Consider the following 22,309-nt stretch of genomic DNA (forward strand, 5'->3'; position numbering starts at 1 on the left):
TCCGTCGGCTGGCACCCCGAGTGTAGTCACGGCAGAAGAGCCGGGCGCGCACCTTCCCCAGATCCCACCACCGCCGCGCCGAGGAAAAGGCGCGCCTCTGCCCTCGCCAGGCCAGCCAGAACTCCCGGAAGGACGCCACAAAGCCCGCATCCTCCAGCAAACTATTATTAAAGTGCCAATAGGCCGGCCCCGGCCTCTCCGCGCAGAAAGAGGCCGTCACGGTGGCAAGGTGGTGATCCGAAAAGGGGGCCGGCCGAACGCTGGAGGAGTGGGCCCGGGAAAGGTGGAAACGTGACAGGTAAATACGGTCCAGCCGCGAGTGGCACGACCGATGGGCCTCCACCCGGACGAAGGTGAACGTCGAGACGTCGTCTGGGTGGTGGTCGCGCCAGACGTCCACCAGGGAGTGGCGGTCGACAATCTCCCGGAGGACGTCCGCAGCTGCCGGGCACTGCTCGGTCCCCGAGCGGTCCCGTTCCTCGAGAGTGGTGTTAAAATCCCCTCCCAGGACCAGGGACTCACGAGGATCCAGGGAGCCAAGGAAGGCGGACGCCTGCTGATAAAAATGTAGCCTCTCTGGGGCCGATGTCGGGGCGTAAACGTTGACGAGATTAACCACAAGCCCCTCCACACGGACCCGGAGGTGCAGCAGGCGACCCGGCACAGCCTCGGCGACCCCTAGCACCTCGGGCCGTAGGTCGGGGGAGAACAGGGTTGCCACTCCAGCCGTGCAGACAGAGAAATGGCTAAAGTAGGCCCCGTCCCCCCACTCCAGCCGCCAACTAGCTTCAGCGGCAGGATCCGTAGGGGTCTCCTGCAGGAAAACCAGAGTACCCGCCCTCCCGGAGGAAGGAGAGCACCTGGCTCCTGCGGAGACCTATCCTACAGCCTCGGGTGTTTAAGGTGGCAAGGATGATCGGCGCCATGAGGAGGGCTGGGGGTGATCCTCGCTGGCAGACACGCCCACGGCCTCCGGCAGGCCGCGCAGCAATCCGTGACCAACACCGAAGGTGAGTAAGGAGTCACGGAAGACACGGACCCGCCGGTAGGCCACGGCGGCCTGCTTCCCGGTCCTCTTACCCTCCCCCATGAGGGCCCTCGCGGCCCGGAGGACCTGATGGAAATCCCCCCACCGCTGGAGCGCAAGATGGACTTTGTTCCGGGAGCCATGGACGTCCTCGAGGAACTCCCGCAGCTCCTCCCTCAGCGCATGGGGGGGTGGGGTCACTGATCGATGACTGGCCCCCAGTGGGGCCCCCGTCACAGCCCCGTGGCCCACCAAGGCGGGTAGGCAGGGGGCAGATCCCCAACGTGGCAGCAGATGGACCAACTCCACACGACCCGCCCCGCTCCCAGAATCAAGAAGGGGCGGTGGAAGGGGAACAGGAAAGAACTAGTGAACCCGCTCCCTGGGAGGGATTGCCAGGGGCGGCACTGGCATCACAGGAAGTGGGGGGGGACAAGGACAGAGCCAACAGGAGTAGGGCGGGGATCAGGGAGAGAATCCGGGAAGGAGGTAGAGGCAGGATCTGGAGCCTCCATAGGTGAGACGCCGGAAGGTGGCTCCTCCTGGCCAGGCTCAAGGATCTGGGAAGTGGGCAGGGGACCCCTAACGATGCCGGGCTCAGCCACTGTGGCACGTGTGGCAGCCTCGGCATCCAGAGAGAGATGGTGGTCAATGGGGTCCCCGCTGGGGAAGGAGGGCGGGTCCTCCACACCAAAGAGGGACACCCCCTGGGAAGCGGGGCTCGGCAGCGAGGCACTGGCCATCGCTCCAAGGGGCTCGGCAGCCGTCAACAGAGTGCCACCCACAGCCAGATCGATAGAACATTCCAGGGGACCCTCAGAGGTGGGAGCAGAAACAGCGGGTAGGGGAAGGGAACCCAGGGACAGGGGGGATGTAGGGAGGTCACCCAGATCGAGGCCCGCCGGCAGAGGGTCGTCCTCCCCCTGCATGACCGGGGTCAAGCCCAGGGCCTCGATCTCCGCATAGATGGGAGGGAGATCACCGTCCACCACCCCAGGGCCCTCCCCGCCAGCACCCGAGGCGATACCCACTGCGGCACTCTCAGAGGCGTCAAGTGGGAAGGGGGCGAGAGAGGCTCCCTCGGGGGCTTCCACGGGAAGGGACCCCGGAGGAGGGGCGGTGATACCTTCCGGTGCTGCCACAGCATCCCCAGCCAGCTCCACACAACGGGAGTCATCAGGGGGCAAGGCAGAAGACTCGTCATCGGTGACCCCCTTCCTGCTCTTCCGGGGGGCCTCCGAATCCGAAGGATGTAAGCAAACTCGAGCCTTCCGCTTGCCCCGCTTCCCCTGCACTAAGGACCAGCCCTCCATGGCATCATCCGGGGGCCGGCTACAGGGGTCGGCTCGGGGGGCAAGGGCAATGGCTCAGGGACTCGGGGAGGCAGTGCTGGGACAGCAGAAACCAGAGAGGATTCCCCCTGGGATGAGCCCTCTCCCACGGCCGGCGGTAGCCCCGCCACACCCTCCTCCACAGAGGTGGATCGAGAAGGAGGAGGAGGGGCAGCTTCGGGTGCTGGGCAGCCAGGGGCACCGGCGATGACAGGGCCGGCGCCTTGCCGGGGCTCGGGGGTCCCGGACGCTCCTCCGTGCTGGGCCAAGGGACAGTCCCTCCGGACGTGCCCCATCGCCCTGCAGAGGTAGCACCGAGCCTCCCCCGTTGAGTAATGCACCCGGTAGTGGGCTCCCTGGTAGGGGACCAGAAAGGACCCCTCGAGCGCCTCTCCGCCACGCGCCGCCGGCGGCAGTAGAAGCTGCACTTGCCGGCGGAACGAGAGAACATGACGGAGGGCGGGGTCCTTGCAGCCCAAGGGGAGAGGGCTGATGACAGAGACGGGGCGTCCCAGGGCAGAAAGGGCGGGCAGCAGGGCGGCATTGGGCAGGAAGGGAGGGACGGAGGTCAAAATTAAGCGGACCCCCAGATCTTCCAACGGCTCCAGGGGGACGAACACGCCCCCCACCGCCAGGCCCGTCTCTACCGCCTCCTGGGCGGCGGCCTCCGATGCCAGGAAGAAGACCACCTTCCCGTACATTTTGGAGGCCGCCACGATGGCCGTGGGCCCCACCACCCTCGCCAACGCCCGCACGTAGGTCTCCACGTGGGGCGAGGCGGGCACCAGGAGGCAACGGACGCCGTGCTTCCTGGTCAAAGTGGGAAAGGGGCCCCGGCCGCTGTAGATGTTGGCGGAAGCAGCGGTCGGAGGAGCAGCAGCAGGCGGGGGGGCCGCCACCACCTGGGCGTACGCCCTGGGGGCCGAGGGAGGGACACCTGCAGAGCTGGTGGAGGGAATAGCGGGGAGGGACGCCGCAGCCGGTAGCGGGGCTGCGGCAGCGGGGGCAGTCTCCGCCATGGAGGGCCTGGCCTTTCTAGCGGGGCCCTTACCCTTCTTCCCACCCCGACCCTTCCCACCGGGTGGGGGGGCTCCCCCCGAATCAGAAGGGGCGAGAGACGTGGCAGCAACGGAGGTCTCCCCAGTACTCGCTGCCGCCGGTGCCCCAGCAGGGGCGGTGGTAGGTGGATCGGCAGCGGACACAGGGGCAGGTGGAGGAGGGGTAGTGGGAGCATCGCGAGGGGTCTCCCCCGCCGCATCCCCCGCCATAACGAGAGCGGGGAGGGGGACAAACAGCGAGGGGAGGGGAAGGAGAGGAGGCGGCCACCCTTCCCCGCTAGGCTGCAGGCAGGGGAGGAGGGCGCCAGAAGGGGAAGGCTAAAGGGGCGTAGGGAGCAACCAAGGACTAAGGGTGGGATTGTTGCAGGGCACCAACGCAGAGGGGGGTTCCGGCTCCTCCAGTTGCACTAGGGGAGCGGGGGGGCAACGGCAGAGGGGGGAGTGCAGTGAACAAGGGGAAACCAAATGGGGAAGGGCACAAGCGCCTGAGAGGGGGCGTGGGCGCATGGGGGGAACCGATCAGGGCTGGGGAAGCACAGGGTGGGGGGAAAGGGCGAGCTGAGATTGGGGTAGAGGGACCACGGGGACAGCTACAGGGCCGGGGCAGAACTATCAGGCAGCAGAGGGAAATATGTGGGGTGGACAAATTTGGCAAAGGGGAGGGGTCAGTCCAGTATGAGGGGGGAGGTGGTGCACCCACAGGCACTCGTGCCAAAAAGTCAATGGTTGGCTGCTGCTGCTGCAGGCCCAAATGGTGGAAGTGGGCGTGGTGAGCCAGGCGAGCAGCTCAGTCCCAGAGGCAGGAGTCCAAAGCAGAAGGAAAACAGCCAGCAGGGGTGGTGGAGGGGGCAACGATGGTGGTGGGGGCGAAGGGGGACACAGATGGACTGGGGACAGGCTCCACGCCACACCCCCGGTGCCCCAGCGGACACAGTCCAAACCCCCACCACAAGAGCACAGTTTGAAAAAGACTCAGTCCAGAAAAGCCCCCTCCACATTGGTCTTCATACTATCTCCAGCAGCGGGTGGTCCTCTTCTCCTTCCTCTCCTCCTCCGGGCACCAACAGCTCCCCAGCAACAGCCACAGTAGGCCCAGCAGCTCCAGGCGGTGGTGGTCTGGCGTCCAGGCAGGAGGGACCCCGCGCAGAGGGTGGTGGTCTCAGCAACAAGAGCTGGGGTCCCTTACTCCCCTCTTCTCTGGGAAGCAGGCCAGCAGCCCCCCCCAAGGGGCTGTAGGTGGAAAAACAGCAGTAACTGAGGTGGGGGGGGGAACCACCAGCCAGCCAGCAAACAGCAGAGAGAGGGGTAGGTGGTGGTGTCTAGCCCAGCCAGGGAAGCAGCAGGAGCAGGAACAGCAGCAGAAACAGCAGCAGCGAGGGCCCAGCGCCCAGCAGGAACAGCAGCAGCAGCAGCAGCCCTCTCTCTCCTTCCTCTACAGCAGAGTGGTAGAAGGAAGAGTCAGTACTGGCCCCAGGAGAAGCAGGCTTCTGCTCCCTGAGGGACCAGAGCAGGGGCTGCACTATAGTAGTCAGGAACTTGCTAGAACCAATTAACGCAGACAGGCTGATTAAAACACCTGCAGCCAATCAAGGCAGGCTAATCAGGGCACCTGGGTTTTAAAAGGAGCTCTCTCCAGTCAGATGGGGAGGAGCCAGAGGAGAGGAAGTGTGTGTGAGCAGCTGGGAGCAAGAGACACAAGGAGCTGAGAGTGAGAGGGTGTGCTGCTGGAGGATTAAGGAGTACAAGCATTATTAGACACCAGGAGGAAGGTCCTGTGGTGAGGATAAAGAAGGTGTTTGGAGGAGGCCTTGGGGAAGTAGCCCAGGGAGGTGTAGCTGTCACACAGCTTTACAAGAGGCACTATAGACAGCTGCAAATCCATAGGGCCCTGGGCTGGAACCCGGAGTAGAGGGCGGGCCCGGGTTCCCCCCAAACCTCCCAATTCCTGATCAGACACAGAAGGAGTTGATCCAGACTGTGGGGGAGATCACTGAGGTGAGCAAATCTGCCAATAAGCGCAGGACCCACCAAGGCAGAGGAGGAACTTTGTCACACTTGGCATGAAGAATGGATGGCTTTAACACAAAACTAGGACATGGTGAGGGTAATTCACCACAACAGAACCCAAGGATGTATTGTGGAGAAGAAAAAAAAAAAAACACACAACACACTTCACTAATTTAGGAGATTATCAAAGTAAACATGATATCTCCAGAACTTTCACCCCTACAACAGGTACCCACTTCACTGAGACCATGTCTTAAAATATGCAGACATATTCCAGATATTTTAAATTCTAACAACATTTAGCCTCAAGATGCAGGCTCTCTGACATTTGACATCCTGTCTCAATGCTTTGTGTTAAGTTAAATATTGAATTCTGCCTCCCATTTAATTTTAAACTGCTGAACATTTTCTGGACGATATGTTAGTCCCATTAGAAAAGAATTTATCTGCTAGACCTAATTTCGTTGTCCCAGTAATACCAATATTTTCTCAGCAGCAGAGACTTTTTGCTGTTATTCAGTATTAGAGATTGTGGCTATCTGTCAGTTGAACATGTCTGGTTTCCTTACAAATTAGGTTTTATTTAAAACATTTGAAAGTCTAAATGTATCATCATGGCATAGACTGGTAGCAAATTAAATCTCTTTAACAACTCATTTCTATATCAATTTTATCTTTATTCCAAAGAGAAGAGTGCCAAAATAGTTCTGCTTGCTGTTTATGTATGTAGCACTTAACTTCTTTATTGAACTTTAAGAATGGATTGTCTATTTTTATAAAGTATCACTTCCATTAGACATCATAGTGACAGTCCCTAAGCATTTTCTTGACTTCAAAACTATTTCCAATATGGAAAACATTTGAGAGAGACACAGTAACATTACATAGCCAGAGGTTTAGTGAGAAGTCTCTCAATTTGTTAATTGTAAATTTCCTTTTAGCGTATGTGTCTTTAATGTTAAATTTACGAGATGAGGGAATCTCTCTCTGCTCCCAAACATGATGGTTTGTATTTTTTAAAACCAGACTTCTGACCAATTCCAAAATAGAATTGTTACCTCTCTTCAGTTTAGTTTTGTTTAATGTTCTTCTTTTCCAAATGACCCGGATGGAAGTGAGTATACTTCAGTTTGATACTTTGTAACACCACTCCTACACAGTAATTAAAACAGGAAGTGAAGACTACAGTACTCAATTGATACTGCAGGGGGATTTACCACTAGATGAAAAAGAAATAAGTAGAAGACACAATCTGGTCAGTAAGATTAACATTTCTACCATGAGAAGTGGCATCATGAGATCTTTTGATACCATTAACGCTCAAGACCTTTGTTTTTTTTAATCACTTTCCTAAAAATGTAGTAGAGCATTGATTAAATACCAACTCTGAGGAAAGTCACCAGAAGCATTCTTTGATGGTCTCCTATCAAGTAAGTGACCCAGGAAAACCCTACTGAGCTATTAGAACACAAGACAGCCTTTAAAAAGACCCCAACTACACAAAAAAAGTTACGTTCAAGAGCAGGGAGCCAACAAGAACTGCACCTGGCAATCCAATTGGAATAGGTCCTACATGGTCACACAGCAAGGTGGAAGAACTTTAACCCTGTTGAGGCATGTTCTGCCAAATTAACTAAAGATGTGAAATTAAAGCACATTAAACTCATGTATAAGATAAAGCAAACTAAGACCACTTTACTTCTGAATTAGAGTCTCCACAAAGGGGTTTTATGCTCTTTAACTAGTGTACTTGAACTTCACCCCTTTAGTTAACTCAGGGCTTGCCTACAGGGAGGGAGGGGAGTTAAAGCCCCAATTTTTTGCTTTGAGTCAGGAAATGAGCATTACACAAAAGTCACAATAACAGCATGCACATGGGACAGTGTGCCTTCTGCCAATGTGTATCATTGTGTAGCCATGGCAGCCATTTGTTGCAAACTGATAACATGGCATTGATAACATGCTCATTTGCACACCACTCAGCAGTCAAGCATTCTTGGATTTTTCTGGCTGTGCACTGTGGGATGCACAATGGAAGCCATGCCAGTTCAAACTCTTAAATCCCAAGATTCATCTGGCTCTGCCCCATACTTCCTTTATGGGTGGGATAACGCCATTTTCAAATTGCCGTCGGTAAATATGGACCTAACAAGTCTCCATGCCGCTATGCTGTCAAGCTCAAATGCACAGAGGCTGCTTGGGATGTATTTCAGCACTCAAAGCCACATGAATTTGGCACGGACTTCGCCTGCCACACCACTAAGCAGATGTAGCAGCAGTTCCTCCAACAGCAGGAGGGTCTTCAGAATATATTGGTGGGAAAAGGATTGTTTTATAGACCTGGGATGACCAACAGTGGCAACAGATCTTCAGGATGGTGAAAGCAACTATTTGGGAGCGCTCTACAGAACTAACCCCAGAGTTACCATGGCAGTTTACCGACTTGTGACATCCCATATCCATGGACAAGCAGATCACAATTGCCCTCTGGCCAAATGCTACCAGTCCACAGCAAACCAGTTATGCATGGGGAGATTTATGGTCAGGACCAGGGGCGGCTCCAGGCACCAGCACACCAAGCGTGTGCCTGGGGCAGCAAGCCACGGGGGACGCTCTGCCGGTCACCGCGAGGGCAGCAGGCAGGTTGCCTTTGGTGGCATGCCTGCAGAGGGTCCGCTGGTCCCATGGCTTCGGCGAACCTCCCGCAGGCGGGCTGCCGAATCCGCAGACCTCCTACAGGCAAGCCGCCAAAGGCAGCCTGCCTGCCTTGCTTGGGGCGGCAAAATACCTAGAGCTATCCCTGATCAGGACCATTGTCATGCAAGTATGTGATGCCATGGAAAAGGTACTGTTGCACTGGGTAACAAAGCTTAGTAATGCTCAGGAGGTCATTGATGGTTTTGCATGCATGGGGTTCAAATTGTATTGGGACAATTGATGGGAATTATGTGCCTATTCTTTGCCCCACCATAGCTCAGAATTTATAAACAGAAAGGGGTATTTCCTCATGGTGCTTGAAGGGCTGGTCAACCACTGTGGTAGGTTTACAGACAAATATCAGGTGATCTGGAAGGGTCCATGATGCAAGGACCTTTCGGAATACAGCTGTATTTAGATTAATGGAGAAAGGACTGTTTGTCCCCAGGAAACGCTGTGGACATTAATGGTGTGGATATTGCTCTGGTTATCCTGGGAGACCTGGTTTATCCTTTGTTTCCCTGGTTAATCAAGCCAGTCGCAGATAGCTTGGACAGAATCTATTTTGCATTAATATTTGTGAAAATGAAGGAGAAGCCTTAGCAGCATATGGGAGATTGAAGTGCAGAAGTGGTTTCAGCAGCCAGCAAAGTGTTCAATGCAAAATGCAAAATACAAACAGCTGGGGCAAGGTTGTCAGGTAAATCTATTACTCTCATTTTGAGTTTCAGGCTTGAAACTGAACAGCTGTTAATCCAAGGACGGGAGGGTGGAAAAATGGTTACTAACCTTCCATTAACTGTTGTTTTTCGAGATGTGTTGCTCATGTCCGTTCCAATGTAGGTGTGTGCTCACCCCAAGCCCCACCACTGGTAAGTTTTTTCCCCTCAGTGGCATCAGTTGGGTCAGCTCTGGTGCCCCCTAGGGTGATGCGCTCATAGCACCAGTAAAGAGGGGCCCATCGACCATAGCCCCTCAGTTCCTTTTTGCCGGCTAACTCCGACAGAGGGTCAAGTGGAGGCAGGTTGGATTGAACATGAGCAACACATCCCGAAGAACACCACTTACAGAAGGTTAGTAATTGTTTTCTCCTTCTTCGAGTGCTTGCTCATGTCCATTTCAGTGTTGGTGACTCCAAAGCAATAGTGCAGGTGGAGAGTTTGGAGTTTATTGACATGCTGATTGTAACACAGCTCAGCCAAATCCAGCATAAATTTCTACCCTGGTGGTGGTGGTGGAGGATGAGGATGATATGGTGCGGACTGGTGACCACATTGCTGCTCTACAAATTTTCTGTACAGAAACTTGAGCTACAAATGCCACCAAAGAATTCTGAGCCATTGTACAGTGCACTGTCAGGACAAGAGGAGCTGGGACCTTTGCCAGGTCGTATCATGTGTGGATATAGGAAGCGATTCATGAAGAAATTATCTAGCCTGAGACTGGAAGACCTTTCATTCTGTCTGCAGTGGCATTTCCAAAATTACTTAGTCCTTTCTATGCAGAACACTAGTGCACATCTGATATCCAGCGAGTGGCATGCAGCTTTGGATAGAAGACCAGTAGGAAGATATGCGGGTTACTATGGAATTGCAATATTGCCTCTGGAAGGAATGGCAAATGTGGCCGCAATTGAACCTTGTCCTTGAAGACGACCATATAAAGTGGTTCCGACGTAAGGGCTTGGATCTCAGAGATCCTTCTGGCTGAAGTAATGGCCACCAGAAAAGCCACCTTCCAGAATATGTAAAGCACATTGCCAGCAGTTCAAATGGGGTTCCTGTTAGCCTTGCCAACTCCAAGCTGAGGTCCCAAAGAAGGAGTGGCTGCCGTAGATGGGGGTATAATCTCTGGAGGTCATTAAAGAAATGACTACAGATAAAGTTCAACAAAACAGCCAGCCATTCACCTATGGGTGGAAAGCTGATTTTGCTGCCATATGAACCCTAACAGAGGACAAAATTAGGCCTTGAGCAAGTAGTCTAAAATGAAATGTAGTGTCAATTTCTAGCCCACATCTACCTACAATGAGTACGGCTATGAGTCAGCTGGAACAGAATTTAGCATGGCAGTATAGCATAACGGCAGCAGCGCATAACGGCAGCAGCAAATTAAAACTTTAAATTATTTAATAATTTACCTTTTAAAAACCGTCACATGCCACTGTTCCCTCCATAGGATCAGCCTCCTCAATCCTAATCTGAGTTGCTGGGATTCAAGATTGAGTACAGCAGGGCAGGAATCAGGTTTGCCTTCTCCCCCTAGCCAGCATCAGTTTCAAACAGATTCTGGCTTTCCAGAGAGATCTCTTTACTGGCCTCCTCATGCTTATCCTCCAATAAGTCTTGGTGGTCACATTCAGGGAAGTGAGGGGGTGGTGAAGCAGTGGCCAGCAGGCTCCTCAAGTTGCCTGGTTTTGAGTGATCACATAGTTATGTAAAATCCTGTGCAGCTCCTCAAAAAATGGACCAGTTACACATCCCCTGCCGGATTGCTTGCTGTTGTCACTGATTTTAAAGTAGGTGGACCTTCAGTGCAGATGTTTGCTTTTTATCCAGCACTGTGTGGCATCCCAGTCATGGCCCTTAGAGGACATCTGCCCAGTAATATCCATAAAAAGGCCTTTGTTCTCTTGGCTGGCCACTGGAGCTACATGCACCAATGCTTCTCCCCAAACGGCTATAAGATCCAGGGTGTCAGCACAGCTCCAAGTAGTTGCTCAAAACATGTTGTAAGGCCTTCCGGAGCATTATGACGGGTATTGTGATCAACTGTGACCCAGGAGCAAACTGACAAAATCTGGCTGTGCGCTATCTTATAAGCAGAGGTGGCGGCATCCAGGCAACTTGACCCCAGAGGAGAGCAGGACACGTATGTAAACAGATACATCAGTAATAGTCCCTCACAAATCAGGTTCTGATATCCACTGGAAGACTGCCAAAGTAGCTCGCAGCAGTATTGCGTGCATATAAACTATAGTCCGGACTAACTCGCCTCACAGCAAAGTTAATTCACTTTGAAAGAAGACTCCAGAGTTCATACTAAATGCAGAGTCAGTGTACTAAAATGAATTCCCTCGTGTATGCAAGCATTTTCAACGTGAATTAACTCAAAATGCTGCAGATTCAATTCCCCACAAACAATCTCTCAGTTTAACTTCCTGTGTGTAGACATGCTCTCGGTTTCAAGAGAAACTACATAACTCAGCTCAAAGCTCTGACTTCAAATTTTGAATTTTAAAATAAAAGTGATTGCATGCTGTGCTTAATTTTAATTGCAAGAGAATATTTAATCAAATATTCACTGTTAAACTGCATATGCATTTAGAATTAGAAAGCACTACACAACAAATTTATTAGGACTCATTAGCAAGAGAAAATCTTTCAAACACTGGAAATCAGACCCAATCTGAAGTGAACACTTAGTATTCCCTGATGATTTATTTTTTTCAAAAAAAAAAGCTGTCTAAGCCTTCCCTGAAAAATTCAACAGTGCTAAACTGTTGAGTGCATAGCTCTGAATGTTAAATAGAGCTTAAGTTCATGAAGATTTGCTGATAAAGTCTCTTCTACATATTCTACAGTATAAGCACTTTGAGTCTTTTCAGTGCCAGTGGCATTACAACTCCCCACACCCTTCCATCATGTACAGATAGAAGATAGTTAAAACACATATTTATGACAGATTTTCAGGTTCACATTTTGCTAACTAAACACTCTTAGCTGGAATATATCATACTTTTTGTGGGAAGCTAACATGATGTGGAATACCCACATTTAAACAAAAAAAATAAGATAGACCAGTTATTTATTACTAATTGTCATTTTCTCCTAATTTGACAAACCACGCTTGAAACTGAACAAATAATGGAACTCTGTTCTTTGCTTTTACCATTCAGTAACACAACACATTGTTTTAGAGTATCACTAATAGGCTATAACTCAAGCAAAATTCTTCAGTGACAGAAACAAAGCAATTATTGCCAGAAACAGAACTTACTGAAAGAAGTTTCCATGTGATCGGGCGAACTTGTTTAGGAATTCCAGACCAACTCAACTTCCGTAATTCATCTGTCAAACAAAATCAGTTTCATGATACGTCAACAAACACTTGATAAATATTCATTAGTAAATACAACCAAATTAATACAAAGTTGTTAATATTTATCAAAATACAAGTAAAATCAGAATTACACAATATTTGAGGAATTAAAAAGGTATTGCAAAATGAGAATCCATACAGATGCCCAGGAAAAATAGATATTTGGTCTGATAAGGTAGTTTCCTGGTATATTTACCAACTGTTATTTCTTACCATATATATTGTATATTAATATGCACAAGAGAAAGATTTGATGTAGGCTCTACATATACTGATGTTAATTAAAAGGTGATAATTAGTAGTAACCCAAACAGCAATGTTTCACTTTCGGATGCTGGGATTTAATCTTAAATTTACAAAATGTTATTTCCATTTCTGGTCATACTGTACAACTTTATAGATAGGTTTTCTAGAAAACCGTTTCCAAAAGAGCATATCCGACACAGTATATCCAGCTAAACCAAATACAATCCACTCTAAAGTCACTCAACATCTATCCAGCCATATGCGTTTTCATTATTTTCCTGTACAAATTCTGCATTCATCTATAAAATACATGAAAAGTTGTGAAAACAAAAAAGTATGAAAAATATTTAATTACAAAAGATGCATAACAATGCCTGTTAGGAAACTTAAAACTTCAGGATTTAATTATATGCAAGACAGTCTCTTGCTGCTTCTCACTGTCAGCAGAAAGTGAGCATGAAAATCCTACATTATGGCCAAGTGATTAGATTTATTGATTTAGGTTCCACATATAAATATATGCAATTTTTACATTCTAATCAGTCTTTGAAAACTTCCACCATGAAAATTAAAGTACAGAATACAAATTATTAGAGGATGGGGACTCTGAGGAGACAATGCAAGTGCCTCTCTAACTGTGACTGCTTATAGTATATTCATGTCTACAGATGTCCTCCCGGGTTACGCAATCCCGATTTACGCAAATACGTACTTACAAAAAAGTTCCGTAAGCTAGAAATAGGAGGTGTGGGGCGGGGGGGTTGGGAGGCATAATTGTCAGGTATAGGTTTCTGACTTACACACAATTCCAGTTATGTAATGCTTGCGTAACTTGGGGAGCGTCTGTATTGATAAATCACAAGGTTTCTGTCACCACAAGCTAGTGTTGCTGCTTTTTTTTTTTTTTTTTTTTTTTTTTTAAAAGAAAATAGCTGTGTTCCTGTTGGAACTTTGTGTTTACTTCCTGTACACAGCTTCCAAGAAGTTTCACAAATGCGTCTTAAAATGTCATTTTTAATATTCTCTGGATAATGATGGATTTATTTATTTTAAGTTTTCAGCTTTTAGTGATAGGGAGGGTCATAATTAAGACAGAAATATCCATATGTTCTCCAGAACTGGGAATAGAAAATGATGCCCTATGTACCTCTGCTTGAAATGACTGATGCAACCTTAATATTTCTTAGTTATGTGAACATTTTAGAAGATCTTGTATATTTAAAAAATCCCAAAGTCACTTCTTTGTGGAAAAGTTTTTCATTATTCTTCATGAAACAGACAATAAGGATTTAATTTTCCCTCCCCATCTGCCACTTAATAGTTTTACTGAATCAGTTGAGTCTTTTTTTTTAATTGATTTGAGTAGGAAAAAGATATCACTCCTATTAGATGTAATGAGATTTTATTTAAAATTACTTGATCACCAATTTAAATGTATAATCTTTGAGAAAGCCAATTCTTAAACCTTGTGGGCTGAGTTTATTGGCACAGGTGGTGTCCCCTAGAACCAAAACCCTGGAAGGCTACCATCTGTAACTGGGAGATCTCAAGTTTAAATAGCTTCAAGTATCATATCTATGCTGATGATTCACAAATTTCTCTTCACCAGCAATCTCTCTTTCAATCATGAATCTTAGCTGGTCTCTAACATCTGTTTGATGTCTTACTGTCAACTAAAATGAATACTAGCAAAACCAAACTCCTGACCTTTCCTCTCAAGCTTTCTCCATTTTCTTCCTTCCCTATTACTGTCAGCAACACCATAAACTTTCCACATAGCTCGGGACTGATGGATATTTGTGACTCCCTCCTCTCCTTTGCTCCACATTTTCAAGCCATATTCAAAATCATTCTTATGCCTCTACATGTACAAGATTCCTCCTTTTCTCCTGCCTCCACAGCAAAGTCTCTCATTCAGGCCCTCGTATCCTGCCTCACCTATGACAAACACCCTCGTCTCTGGCTTCTCAAACATACCCAGGCACTCTTCATTCCATACAAAATGCACTTGTTAAAATCATCTCCATCATGCGGATGGATTGCATCCTGCACCCTCCCTGATTTCATCCTCTGCCTACCACCTGCTATTGCATCAAGTTGTAATTGCTGGTCACTTGTTTCAAGGCTTATATTTAAATCTATGTCTCTACTCATTCTCTTTAGTAAAGCTTCATGTTGCCTTCTGTTTCTTCTGCTCAGCCAGCGTTATTGCCCCCATTTGTTGCCTCTCAAAACAGTCACCTTTATCCCTTCATTACCTTCTATGTAAGATTCCACCTTCCTGAATTCATTTGTAAGGCCCATATCTTCACCATTTCGAAATAGCTCTTAAAATCTACTTTTGAAATGGAAAAAATTACTAACCTTTAATAACTGTAGTTCTTAGAGATGTGTTGCATATGTCTATTCCACTCTTGGGCATGGTCTACACTAGGAGGGGAGGAAATCCATCTAAGTTAGGCAACTTCAGCTACATGAATAACGTAGCTGAAGTCGACGTACTTAGACCTACTTACCGTGGTGTCTTCACTGTGGTGAGTTGACTCTGCCTGTGCCTCTCACAGCGGAGGAGTACAGGAGTCGACGGGAGAGCGCTCAGGGGTCGATTTATCACATCTAGACTAGAGACACGCTAAATCGACCCCACTGGATTGATCGCTGCCCGCCAATCCGGCAGGTAGTACAGATATACTGTTGGTGTGTGCACCCACATCCCCCAGGAATTCTTTTCGTAGGTGGTACTTGTTGGGGCAGCTCAAGCGCCCGCCACACGCTGCTGGTGTTGGTATAGAGAGCCCAGCCGACCTCAAACCTCCTTAGTTCCTTCTTTCTGGAAACTTCAGTGGAGATGTGTAGGAGGGCAGGTTGTGGAATGGATGTTTGCAACAGATCTTGAATAACAACCATTACAAAAGGTTAGAAAAAACATTTTTTCTTCACGTGACTGCATATGCGCATTCCACTCTTAGTGACTCCCAAGCAGTTAAAAAGGCAGAGGGACCAGAGTTCCTGTTCATACAGACTGCAGTACTGATTGACCAAAATTGGCATTAATCTCTTGAATACTGACTGATGGTATAATGGGAGGAAAAATTAAACACCGATGACCAGGTTGCTGCTTTGCAAAAGTCCAGGATAGAGTTCTGCACTAGGAATGCCATTGAGGATGCTTACAATCCTACGGAATGGGCAGTCAGTTTGTCTGGAAGAGACACATCTGTTGGATTATAATATGTGCAGATACAAGTTACACAAAATTAAATTCTCTGTGCAGGACCTTTCATTCTGTCCGCTTTGGCCATGAACAGCTAGATTGACAGCTGAAATGGTTTGGATCTGTCCAGATAAAAAACCAGTGCTTGTCTAACATCCAATATGCATAGCTCTGGTTTAGAGTACAGGCAAGTAAATTGACAGATATGAAAATCTGAAGCCACCTTACAGGGAAACCTTAGATGAGGTCTTAAGTACACCTTTTCTTTAAAGAAGACTGTTGGTTCAGATGTTTGGAGACTCGTCTGGAAGAAGTAATAGCAATTAGGAATAATAGAAAATTAGGGTTGGAAGAGACCTCAGAAAGTCATCTAGTCCAACCCCCTGCTCAAAGCAGGACCAACGCCAACTAAATCACCCAAACCAGGGCTTTGTCAAGGCAGGCCTTCAAAACCTTTAAGAATGGAGATTCCATCACCTCCCTAGGTAACCCATTCCAGAGCTTCTACCCTCCTAATGGAATAGTGTTTCCTAATATTGAAACTAGACCTCCACTACTGCAACTTAAGACTATTGCTCCTTGTTCTGTCATCTGCCACCACTGAGAACAGCTACCTCCATTGTTTTTGGAACCCCCCTTCAGGTAGTTGAAGGCTATTATCAAATCCCCCCTCACTCTTCTCTTTTGCAGACTAAAGCAGCCCAGGTCCCTCAGCCTCTCCTCATAAGTCATGTGCTCCAGCCGCCTAATAATTTTCTATGCCCTCTGCTGGACTCTCTTCAAATTTGTCCACATCCTTTCTGTAGTGGAGGGCCCAAAACTGAACACAATACTCCAAATGTGGCCTCACCAGCGCTGAATAGAGGGGAATAATCACTTCCCTCGATATGCTGGCAATGCTCCTACAAATGCAGCCTAATATGCCATTAGCCTTCTTGGCTACAAGGGTACACTGTTGACTCATATCCAGCTTCTCATCCACTGTAATCCACAGGTCCTTTTCTGCAAAACTGCCACTCAGCCAGTCGGTCCCCAGCCTGTAACAGTGCATGGGATTCTTCCGTCCAAAGTGCAGGACTCTGCACTTGTCCTTGTTGAACCTCATCAGGCTTCTTTTGGCCTAATCTTCCATTTTGTCTAGGTCACTCTGGACCCTATTCCTACCCTCCAGCATATATACCACTCCCCCCAGCTTAGCATCATCTGCTTAATAAGCAAGTCTCAGCATTCTATACTAGCTTCAGTTTGGGAACAGTTCCACGGTGCACAGCACCTGACACAGGATGGGAACACAGACAGTGGAAACTGCCAATAGCTAATCTATTTTACTTATTTGTTTTTGTTTTGATACAGGATACAAATCGAAACTACCAAATTGTGCACACAGCAGGTCAGATCCTCATACAGGGTAAGTTGGCATAGCTCCATTCAAATCAAGTGAGCTACACATATTTACAGCAGCCGATGATTTGGACCAGAAAGGGTACGCAAGCACAAATCCCTATCACTCTTCATTTTGTCTTAAGTGAGAACTCTTCAGGGCAGGACAATGTTGGTACAGCAATTACCAATGAGTAAGTTGATCCTACTGAATAAATTCCCAATTATACTACTACCTTTTTAATTATTAATTTTAAATGCTTTATTTGTATTCATACAGGCTAGATTTTTTTTTAAGAAGAGTTTAGATGACTCCACAGACTTTGCTAGGTAAGCCCTTCCACTTGAAAAGGGAAGTTCTATATTCACTGTTGGCGAATGGATTTGTCAAGCCCCAATTATAACCCTTCTCACTTCTGTATTACTTCTAACAACTTCAAGAAACTCTCCTTTGAGACTGAAATTTTCCATGCTTGGTCTCTTCCCAGAGGTGATCTGAAGAAATTTGCTGCAGTCTTTTTAATGTGCTTAAAAGAGTCTTTCTGCATTATATAACTAAATTGCCACTACAATAACTCAGTAACAGCCAAACTTTGAAACGTAGCTTATAAGAGGCTCTATTGAAGAGTAATTCCATGACCTAGTTCGAAAATTTGAGCATCCAAAAACTGTCCTGGAGACATGCAGCAGAAAACTAAGACTGGGATTTCACAATTCAAAAGAACTGTGTATGTATTTTCCCAGAAGCTTTCACCTTAGCTCTTTGAACTAGTCACAGCATGCCTAAGAAAGGGAAGTGTGTGCTAGAGGTTCACAGGTGTGCAAGGGGCCTTTATAGTTTCTGATAAATATCGGAACTTTTGCTTGGAGGAAATAAATCCTAATGCCAGCTCTTTGGGCTCTGTATATACAATGGCCATGACTGAAAATGTCAACATTTGTGCACGTTTACCATACAGAATACTAGTGTGGTAAATCTAGGTTCATGCTGACTTTTCATATATCAACCTCTGTACTTTTGGAGTGTTGGAGAAGTTCTGAATGTTTTTGTTAAGTATATGATACTATTTCAACATGATGCATTACATTGTGCATGGAGAGAGAATGTAGGGTTTAGATATTGTCTGGCAGAAAGGAAGATCTTTAATAGTATGAAAAGAATATAAATGTGGATGGTCTGGTTCAAATGATTCAGCCTTGTGAAATTCTACTTGCTGGCAGGAAGAGTATAATCTACACAGTTTGCACATTTGTGCTCTATTTGGCCAGTATATAATGTAACTAATTCCTACATGTATAATCCTCTTCCATATAAAATTGTTTATGGATGTTTAATCAGGATATCTTTTGAAGACACTTCACTGAACTTTGTCCATTACAGGTACATCTATTTGTTTCTCATTACTCTCCACAATGAGGAGCGTGTTTCAACTGCAACCAAAGGAAATTAACTGTTAATTTGATTTTAAAACATCCCGTGATCCAGTACATTTTAACCAGTGTGTTGCAACTTTAACACATGTATAACTATGTGCATGATCAGCAAGAGCATGAAACAAAGGTAGAATTTGAGTATCTTGGAATATTCCAGTGATGTCTTACCTCCTTTATTACTCCACCTAGGAAATTAAATGCAAAATGTCATACCACGACAGAAATAAAGATGGAAATTTGAAATCACAAGAAGTCAGGCCACATAAAAAATAGTACCATAAACATCAACTCGGTGTGGGTTGCATTAATGGAACATGTTGCTGTTTTATCGTTAAAATGTTTAGCTTAATACTGTACTCCTTAGGTTGTTCTACAATTAATCAAGCATGCAGGGTATACAACACGGTCAATTTAAACGTTTTAGGAAAAGCAAACAAACAGCTGAACTGCCTACAAGTCCATGACGTGTGTATAGCAATTTAAAAAAAAAATACTAATATCATTTGAGCTAAACTTCACCAATCATGTTTTCATTTTACTGCATCCCAGTCCTACATGCCTGTACTTTGTCTATATAGACTGAAAGCTCTTTGGGAAAGTGATGGTCTCCCAGCCTTTATCCCCATTCACTGTGGGGCTGTCTCACTCCCCGTATTACCAAAATTCCTCTTCCTGCCTTGGCTGTTAGCCAACAGATTTGGATGTGTCTTCAAAACCCTGAACAGTGGCTGATAAATAGCACCATGCATAGAAACAGTACAGAACCACAATTACAAATCACAAGCATACTCGGTCTCTTCCATATTTCACTCCTGAAGATTAAATTAATAAATGTAACTGCAGTATCAAGGAAGAGGGTGATCTGGGCATCAGCAAAGTTATAGTACTCAAGATGCGGAATTATGAGGGCCTAATATGAATTTAGTGGAGATCCGAAGTCTGATTTAAGAAGCATCACAGAAGCAGCAGCAGAATTTGAACACATGAGTTAAGGGACAGGGAGAAGTCAAATTTGACCCCCATGTCAGAGGTCTGATTGAAGGATAATGTTGTCATCTGTGCTATTTTCACTGAGGAAACAGGTAGAGGAGTGGGATTCGTTTAGGAAGAAATCAAGGAGCTCAGTTTTAGTCATGTTACATGTAAGCTGAAGGGGAGACATCCAAGAAGGCCTGAGTCCTAGAGGAAAGATGGTAATTGATGTGAGGTCACCCTGGGAGATGATCTGCTGCAAGATACTGAAGAAGCAAGCAGAATAATAAAGGAACCCGAAGAAAGTAACAAAAGCCAAGAGAAAACAAGACCTCACTGACGGTATGATCAGTATCAGAAGCAGTACTGAGATCAGAATACAGACAAACTTGGGCAGAGATAAACTGTCAAAAACAGTTTCAATGAAGGCATACAGGGTAGAAGTTTCACTGGACAGAGTCAGAGAACTGAAAGATAGAAACTTTAGATGATGAAAAACAGAAATAAGTAAACAGCTGGAAAGTGGGTTAAGGTGTGTTTTTGTTTGTTTTTTGTTTTTGAGACAGGCAAAGAATGCCATAACATGGAGATCCTTAGCTAGTCACGGTAAGAAAAGAACATTCTCACTAGCACTCAGGAGTTTAGTCTGCCTGCAACTCAAAGGGTCAAAAAACTATGAGATCCAATAATAGGACTCCACTTTATACGGCATTTTTAGAAAAAAGGATTCACTATAATCTAAGTGAGAGATTATCAATGTATTCATTACAGTTTTAACACATGCACGAACAGAGATAGCCTAGTAATATCTCCTAGCAGTAGCAGGAACCCTTATCTTCATTTATAAGCAATTTAAAAAACAAAAGATGGGTCTGATGTAACGCCAATATTGCAAGCCTTGAGTGAACACCAAGAGCAGCAACTATTGAGAGATATTGTAAGACTGAAAATGAAGGACCAATGAAGTAATAAATTAGATACATCAATAGTCAGCTGCTGGAGGTTTCAATTACATACAAGACTAGACGTCAGACAAATTCTAGCCATCTAGCACTGAAAGGTAAAACTGAATAGCACCAACACACACCATTATGGAGGCCTCAAGCCCAAAAAGGCAGCCACCCAATCAGAACAAGTAACAGCAAAGTAAGTTTGTGACATCAAGAACTATTTCAGAAATGTTCGTTTTACATCGTCTATGTACACAGAAAGAAGAAACAAAGTTCTCCCTTAACTAAACCCGACTACATCTGTAAAAAGTTGTTTTTGAAATCTAACTGTTAGCTCTAGAGTTAGTTTGATGAAGAATGAAGGCTCTCGGGCTTCAGAAAAGAAAGTGATCTCCAATTGTGCTTCCTACTTTTCCATTAGTCATTCTGGACTATATACTGTTTACCTGTTCCAATCTCTCTTGTATATTAGCATTCTAGTTTAAAGAAACAAATTGTATGCATCAGTTAATAGCTCTTTCCTGCTAACATTTATTAAAAACTCATTACGTTTTTTTGCTACAATACACTAAATACATACTAATTTAGACAAAACTATAAAACAGAGAGAGTACTGTACCTAAAACAAAATAAGTTGAAATAACTTGAAGAGTTATGCTGTTTTAAATGCTTTATTTTGTACTTAGAAAATGCAAAATCAGAATAAATATTTAAAAAACCCTTAGGCCTGGTCTACACTCAAAATTAGCCAGTTTAACTATGCCACTGAGGGGTATGAAAATCCATACCTATGAGCAATGTAGTTAAGCCAACCCAAGTTCCCATATAGACAGCAATAGGTCTATGAAAGAATGCTCCTGTCAATCCTAGCTAACACCTCTCAGAGAGATGGATTACCTACACCAGGAGTAAGCAACCTATGGCACACATACCAAAGGCGGCACACGAGCCCAAGGCGGCACACGAGCTGATTTTCAGTGGCATTCACACTGCCCGGGTCCTGGCCACTGGTGCAGGGGCTCTGCATTTTAATTTAGTTTTAAATGAAGCTTCTTAAACATTTTAAAAACCTTATTTACTTTACATACAACAATAGTTTAGTTCTATATTATAGACTTATAGAAAGAGACTTTCAAAGAACGTTGAAATGCATTAATAGAATGCAAAACCTTAAATTAGAGTGAGTAAATGAAAACTCGGCACCCCACTTCTGAAAGGTTGCCGACCCCTGACCTACACGAATGGGAGAATACTTCCCATCCACATAGGTAGTGTCTACACTGAAGTGCTAGAGCAGTGGAGCAGGTGTGCAATGTTAGCATTTCAAGTGCAGACAAGCCCTAAAACACCAAAACAATGTTTTTATTAACAATATCTCTAGCAAAAAAAAAAAAAAAAAAAAGTTCCTCTGGAACTTAGCATTCTAGCAGAGAAGTCTGCACGGCCATATGGCTACTGCCTATTCTGTTGATAAATAAGACTCCAACAGTCAGGATCAACCTTGCTAGGTTTGGTAAAAACAGATCAGTCCATTATAAACTTGTTCCTAAAGAGCACTTCAAATATTAGAATGATGGGAACTCATGAACATTGGATACCATTACAAATAATCAGACCAAACCTTACTGGGGGAAAAGAATATCTGAAGGTCCAATATTCAATCTCATTTTTCAGACAGATTTTCAAAACACAAAGACACTTGCAATGTTAAAAGAGAATATTGGAAGAGTGTCTTTTATATTGTAAAATTTCACATTTTTGCATAAAAACATTTAAAAATTGTTCACTGCTATGCTTTTCAAATGTTATTTTGGAATCAAAATTATATGGTTGTCAGCTAGATTTTTAGATTGTTGCGAGGGAGTAAAAAGCAGTCCTTACTTTCTACTGGT

The 22,309-nt window shown here is 46.0% G+C and overlaps 1 protein-coding gene across 7 annotated transcripts in view; it reads right to left on the bottom strand.

The window, feature by feature from the left end:
* Positions 1-22,309, bottom strand: part of TBC1D22A (TBC1 domain family member 22A) — a 458,897-nt gene that overhangs the window by 371,892 nt on the left and 64,696 nt on the right. For all 7 annotated transcript variants that reach the window (XM_030549252.1, XM_030549251.1, XM_030549254.1 and 4 more), the window contains exon 5: positions 12,120-12,190. In XM_030549252.1, coding sequence (XP_030405112.1) covers positions 12,120-12,190 — 71 coding nt within the window. The remainder of the gene's footprint in view (positions 1-12,119; positions 12,191-22,309) is intronic.

Source organism: Gopherus evgoodei, chromosome 1, assembly GCF_007399415.2.
Source record: "Gopherus evgoodei ecotype Sinaloan lineage chromosome 1, rGopEvg1_v1.p, whole genome shotgun sequence".
Lineage (NCBI taxonomy): Eukaryota > Metazoa > Chordata > Testudines > Testudinidae > Gopherus > Gopherus evgoodei.